Source organism: Micropterus salmoides, unplaced genomic scaffold (genome assembly GCF_014851395.1).
Source record: "Micropterus salmoides isolate LMB-PRFRI ecotype aquatic unplaced genomic scaffold, ASM1485139v1 Ms_hic_scaffold_10, whole genome shotgun sequence".
In the NCBI taxonomy this organism is placed as follows: Eukaryota; Metazoa; Chordata; class Actinopteri; order Centrarchiformes; family Centrarchidae; genus Micropterus; species Micropterus salmoides.
This window is the reverse complement of record NW_024040041.1, coordinates 15565420-15572173: the sequence shown is the minus strand read 5'-3', so window position 1 is coordinate 15572173 and position 6754 is coordinate 15565420. Positions and strand designations below refer to the sequence as shown.

Here is a 6754-nt window from a genome sequence, read left to right as displayed (position 1 = left end):
GGATGTATGTGGAAGTTGCTTGAGAGTTGTCCTTCACACAAGCATCACCTTAGGTGTCATTTACACTGGGGACGCCGGGGACATGTCCCCACCACATTTTGGAATGGCTGATTTTGTCCCCACCATTTTTTGAAAGCATTTGTTAAAACTGTTCTGAAAAATAGCTTGCACCAAGAAATATTAACTAACAAATGAAAATGCTTTGAGAAAGGTTTATTTGCACAATAAGAAAACATGCAATGCAATATAATTTTCCCTCATATTTCCACCGTAAATTGAAGCAAAAAATGTCTCCAGAATGCAGGAAATTACGAGTTTAATGCTCAAAATCTCCTGGGGGAGGACCCCCAGACCACCCCACATTTATTTCTGCATTAAATATTTAATTTAAATAATCTTCTTGTCTTGTTCTCAAGGATCATCATGTCTTATGACCGAAATGTATCATCACGCCCCCAATCTGAGCCCCACTTTTCAACACAAAGTAACGCCCTTGAGCATCACAGTGCTTTGTAAGAATGGATTAGTGGATCTGAACAATAGTGGTACACATGTTTGTGTCTCTCTCCTGTTTGACATGTACTGGTCAATAAGGGTCACACACCGCACCTCACACTATCTGTTTTACCATCAGCATGCGTAAATGTGAACCAAAAGGAGTCATGGGTAGAGGTGAGTCTCAGGCCTTGCACAAATTATCTACATGGATGCAGAACAAACACAAACACACTGGGACACTAACAACACAGCCCTGGGTATTGATCTTGTCTGCTGCAAAATAATGAAGAGGGGAAGTGTTAAAATTAGTTATTTCCAAGGGTGCGGTAAGACGGATAGGTTACAGCTGATGAGAGACCGAAAGAGAGAGAGAATAAGAGAAACAACTCGGCAGAGAAAGGAAGAGAGGAAAAAAAAGTGAGTGAGACAGAAAGAGATTGACTGAATTGTGGACATCTTAGCAACCGAATCTGCTCCTTGTCCTCCCGAGAGGGCACCTTTGAGACTGCCAGGTGACTGATTGCCTCACACACACAAACATATATACAATACATACATGTACCTGTGTGTCTTGACCAGGTCAGGCCAATCACATGCCTAAAAGCCACAGACACACACACACCTCTGTTGACTGCTGTTAGTGAATCGCGACAAACAAAGGAACAGAAAAGGTCGCCCACTATGATTCAATCAGTCTTGAAGGATCAGAGCATGGGAACATGTTTTCGCACATTAGCTCTGTTCTTCACTTCCCCTTCTCCATCCATCTCTCCTCAAATCAACCCTGCACACATTGCCTTCTGTTACATCAGATTAGATTATAATAATAGTCACGAGTCTCTCAAACACACACACACACACATAAAAATGATATCTGGTTGGAACTGCAGCAGAGATGTTTTAATTTTCCACCTCTGTGCCATGCCATGCATGTAGAACACATTATGCTGGTCAGTAAGAGATCATTAGAGTTGTCAGCTTATATGATTTTCTGTTTAAGATATCACCTCTCTATGTTCTTCACACTCTTGAGCTGTACCATCTTTTGCACAATTCCAAATTTGATCACAGGGAGTCTTTCAATTATTGTACATCCATGCCATTTCAAGACCTGTCAAGAAATAGGTATAATAGGTTTCATCAAATATGGAATCATAAGTTGTGACCCCAGCTGATAGCTGAAACAAAGGTCAGAGAACATATCACATAGCCACGTGGAAACAAACATTTTCACAGAGATCATAATTCACTGACATAGATCCAAAAGTCACTTAATTACACAATGTGTAACCTGAACCTTTTTTCCCACCATCCTCAAGCCTCAAGTAAATTGCATTAATATAGCAATGGCGACCTCTGCTGGCTAACATGGGTAATTATATGTTGTTGTTGTTTTAATTCACTCATGTGAGTAACACAAAAACGAAAACTATTTACAAAACAAGAACAGGAACTAAGGTTAAGCCTTGCTGAATGATTGTTTTCCAGCCGCCTGTGTTGAAATTGGATTCGTTGCTTGAGGATTCATGTCCGTTCACTTGGAGCACCTGCCGATCAAACAACCTCCTTCTCTGTAGTGATGAAGACTGCAGTTTAGTTGTTGCAAGGAGGTGGGGTGAAGTTTCAATATATTCTTCTTATGATGCAATTTTCATGTGTCACTTCAAAACCAGCACTGAAGTGAATATTTAACTACAGCAAACTTAAATTATTAAAATTATAGAGTGGGCCGACGTCTGTATTTTTACTGGACAAGGAAGGGGCTTTTTGATAGATAATATGCTTGTGTAACAAGTTAAAGGAGTCACCACAGTCCATGTTTATCATAAAAGAAAATGCTTTAATACATGTTGTAAAGGCAAGCATTATCTCAGTTATAAATCTGGAATGTCTGGGAGCATGCAGCACTTCACGGCACCTTAAAGGACAACTGATCACATTGTATGTGGCACCTCTCAACTAAACTCTGCAAACTGCAAAGCAAATAATTGTCAGATTACACGTGTATGGGACAACTTTATGTTTGGTTTGCTTTTCAGCCAGTTGCTCTGTCAAGTGCGCAAGATGGACATGTTACAATATTTACTGTATGCTTTTCTGTGTGTAAATCTGACAATTTTTCTTATCTATTTATATTTTTGTCTATGGTTGAATGCATCTGTACACGTTGACATTTCACAATTCTTGCACAATGCATTGTGTGATAAGCATGTAAGGCACTACTGATATCACATGTTTTCAGGAACCTAAAAGCTGGGGCTGTATGCGATCCAATGCAAATGGGAAAGAAAAAGAAAAAAGAATTTCAATCCAACAATTCCTGGGAGGTTGGAGGTTTACTTGATTTCAACGCTTCTGATGCGAGCATCCCCATCAAAGCTGATGACCGAGTACTTCTCCGCACCCATGCGATTGGGGAAGTGGATTGAAGAGCCATCTGATAAAGTCACATGGAACTCTGTAGGGGTGAATTCAATGATGATCTAGATGGTAGGATGTGTGCAGAGATGGAGAGAAAGAGTATGCAGACAAAGATGTTAACTTCTGCTCCATTCTTAGACAAAGTATTGGTGGATACTTCAAACTTTGCTCCATCCCAGCTCTGCATATGTCACATGGTGATTTTATTCAAATTAGCTCCAGCATCCTCATTATAAATACCTTTAAATAGTTTATCTCATGAATCATTCAAAATGTAGCTCTAACTGATCTATGGGTCCACACATTGGTGCTTAAATGATTATGGTGAAGTTATCAGAGGTGCAGTGACACATTTTCCAACAGGAAGAAAGAGAGAGGCATGGGAAAGACTGCACGTCTGTAGACACAAACACACAGGGCTGGAATATGTACACAGAAAGGACCTCTCACCTTGAACTCCTCTCCCTGTTGGAAAGGAAAGCCTCCCTCACGGTGCTCCTCACACCAGTTGCCTCCCTGATAAGAGTTGCAGACCACCACATTCTCATCCCCGTGGGCATTAAAGCGGGGGTTGATATGGAAAGTGATGTCCTGCTCATCTGGGCCAATATTCACTGCAAAACTGCGGCACAAAGTAACAAAAAGACTTATTGCGTTTTAATATGGCTCCTTGTATTTAAAATGGATAAGAGGACGCTAAGTGCACAAAACAATGAGACAGTCGGGGGAAGGGGAAGCTAATAGGTGTCACTGACTGTAACTGATTATAGAGTCCACCTCCAACTCTGTGTTAATGTTTATATAAAGAATGGCCCTTGTGATGCGTTAAGTTACTGCATTTCACTGGGAAAATGGAAAAAGTACAGAAATTAGAAAAAGAAGAGGAATCTTAACAATACAGAGAAGAACATGTTTTATTAGCAGTAATAATGAAGACTCAACCACCTTCTGTGTGACACTCAGAACACCAAAAGGAGCCAAGAAGAGATGAACTGTTTCAGTTTTACTGTGATGCACTTATTTCAAAATATCAAGATGTAGTTCTACATTATTACTTACTTTGAAGCCTCAGACTTGGCTTCTCCAACAACGGTCAGGGTCTGCCCGACCTTGAAGGACATGTTCTTTATGATCATACCCTGTGCAGGAAAAGAAGGGGGCGATGGTGATACAGTACGTTATTATGTGGAAATATTACTGGATTTTACTAGATCCAATTATTATTGCAGCTTCAGGCAAAACACAAAACCAGCATGGCCTCAGCTAACTCTGCAATCCTCACTTCATCCTTAGAAATTACAAAACATGTTTTAAATAATACTCCCATTGATGGAATGGTCAAAGATTCCAGCTCTTTCCTGTCCTGCTGTTGCCATGGCCCTTTTCCTCTACACAGGTTTTGACAGAGGTTAAACATGTTAAAAATTATGAGGGACAACCGTTATTAAACTCAGTAATATTTTCCTAAGTGCAATACAGGATGGCAAGTACACAGTGAAAAAAAACGGCTGAGTAAAGCAGAAATCCTCAAGTCTGTTGCTACTACCACTGGTACTTGTGGCAGGGGAATACTGAGATGTGCCACGATTAGGAAATTACACTTGAGCAATCTATTATTTGGTTGAGAAACACAGCTCACTGCTGTTTAACATTTTGTCACTTTGTCAAATGATGTATCTGGGGAACTGTTAACTGTCACCAGGGGCAACAAGTACACAAATAGCAGCTCTTTGAGGACTCAAAATTTTTCACAATATAGTTAAACATATGTGACACGTGTGCTAAAGCAGACGGTTATGAGATGATGGAAAAATCTGATTCTGAGCAGACACAGTAGAGGCAGCCTGAAACATGAGCTCTAAGCACTTCACCATCATTTATGTTCTGGTCAAAAACACAGTGACAAGTGAACAGGAAATGGCACAAATACAGATGTTTTAAATCTTGTTTTTTTTGTAAATTATGTTTTATAATTTGCACCTACATTTGAGAAAACCTTCTGTGCAAAAACCTTATAATTTTCACAGCTTTGATAGCAAATTGCATTTTGTCAATGGCTTTCAGAGGCTGATCCTAACCCCCTTTTTCAGGGGACAGGAGCAATAATTTAACTTGTGTGAGTTTTATGCATTGCTGCTTTTGGGAGAAAGAATCCTTGCTAATATTGTTATTGTTATGTGTTGATTTCAGCAGAACATGAGAGGATAAATCTGGAGCAAAACCAAAAACTTGTATCTTGTAGATTAACCAAACCATGAAATGAAAAGGAGCGTAAAAAGATGGAATGACTCGGGTATGACATTCTTTCCATGTTAGAGTCCAACTGTAAAGTGCATGAATAACACATGACACTGGGGCTTGAGCCTTGGGCTGGGCTGGGCTGAGGTCTGAGCTGGCTGTTACCCTGCATCTCTCCCAGACACTCCTCTCTAAAGGAATCAGCATACTGTATTGTTTAAGAGATGCCAATTCATTACACCTCTTGCTGACAGAGTGACAAAATCTCGCCACCAACTGATTAGAAATAAAGCAAAACACGTCAATCAAATTATCCATTCTACATAATATAAATACAAAATAGACCTTTTACAGTGCAAGAGACATTCCCTGATAGAATCACAATCTGCCACTGCTGCCTTGTTCACTCCAAGAGATAAACATGAGTAAAGTAACATCTACTCCACCCTCCACATGATGACTTTATTTCATTAGATTCTTTAATGTGATTTAATCCTGCCACCCCCTCCCCTCGCTGTGCCCTTTCCAAACACGTGTTTACCCCTGCAGCCAACAAAAAGCCAGAGTGATACTGGGCCTTTGCTGTAAACTACTGAGTTTATGAGTCCAAAAAGGCCTTAATGCATTGCTGCCTGTGTTCAGCTCAAGATAATGAGACTGAGGTGACTTGAATGAAATGAACAAATGTTACCAAGCAGCTCTGTTGCAGTGTCATTAAATTGCAGCAGAAAGCATGTATTGACCTAGAGCTGACTTATTTTTGCTGCATTTGACGAAACAACATCAGTAAATCAATTAGTAGGTGACTGATGTGCATGCCTGTGTACTTGTTCGGTGAATATTTTGACCATAAAAGGCAACGAAAGCAATCCAATAAATCCATATCTCTCAAAAACACAAGTTACAGTGCAACGAGCTGCTTCAGCTAAAGCATAGTTCAGCAGGTTCGGTTTCATCGGCATGGCATGGGCCTATGAAGTAAAGCGGGCTGACACATGCCAAGCAGCTGCCAGCTCCACTTTTAAAATATGACCTAAGGCTGCTCGTCCATCTAAGCCAAAACACTGACAGTAAAAGCGATGCGGGAGGACAATACTGATGGTAAAATTCTACTTACTTGCATCATCTCTGCAGATGTGGCCAGTCAGTTATACAGCTGAGAATGAGTGAAAGTGCAGCAGGGCCTTGCCTCACTGCACAGGAGGATATATACAGTGTGGGAGGTGCCTTTAATCTGAGTGACACTTCAAGCAGCCAATGCTACCAGGCCATCAGAGAACATCAGCCAATGAAGTAACAGTGTAGCTACTGACCATAAATAACTTGACTATAGATTTATTGCTTAACAACTGATTGCAGACTTTAGGGAAGTGAAGATGATCAGCGATAGATAATTTGTCGACATCAGTTACATTGTAACCTGGTGGTGTTGAGTCTGACTGCAAGAGGAAAGACAAGCCAGAGTGCAAGACAAAAATAGAAATGCATTTGTTGCCAGGGAGACAACTAAATATTTAGCTCAGCCAGTAGCCTTAATGCTCACTTACTGTAAATAGCTTGTAACTTCCTGTAAGATCAAATGGCAGCTTTAGAGACC

General features: G+C 40.4%; 1 protein-coding gene across 1 annotated transcript; it reads right to left on the bottom strand.

Moving 5' to 3' along the window:
* Nucleotides 1-2317: 2317 nt before the first annotated feature.
* On the bottom strand, nt 2318-6387 carry lgals2a (lectin, galactoside-binding, soluble, 2a). The gene is made up of 4 exons (XM_038698505.1): nt 6275-6387; nt 3979-4058; nt 3370-3541; nt 2318-2981 (listed from the first exon to the last, which is right to left on the bottom strand). The coding sequence occupies exons 1-4, from the start codon at nt 6281-6283 to the stop codon at nt 2835-2837; spliced, it is 408 nt and encodes a 135-aa protein (XP_038554433.1). The 5' UTR covers nt 6284-6387; the 3' UTR covers nt 2318-2834.
* Between the last annotated feature and the right edge of the window lie 367 nt (nt 6388-6754).

Excerpts from the sequence above, each read along its gene's own strand:
- lgals2a (XM_038698505.1), bottom strand. Across the intron at positions 3,542-3,978 it reads GCCAAGTCTGAGGCTTCAAA|TTTTGCAGTGAATATTGGCC; the intron begins GTAAGTAATAAT and ends TTTGTGCCGCAG. Across the intron at positions 2,982-3,369 it reads AACAGGGAGAGGAGTTCAAG|ATCATCATTGAATTCACCCC; the intron begins GTGAGAGGTCCT and ends CCTACCATCTAG.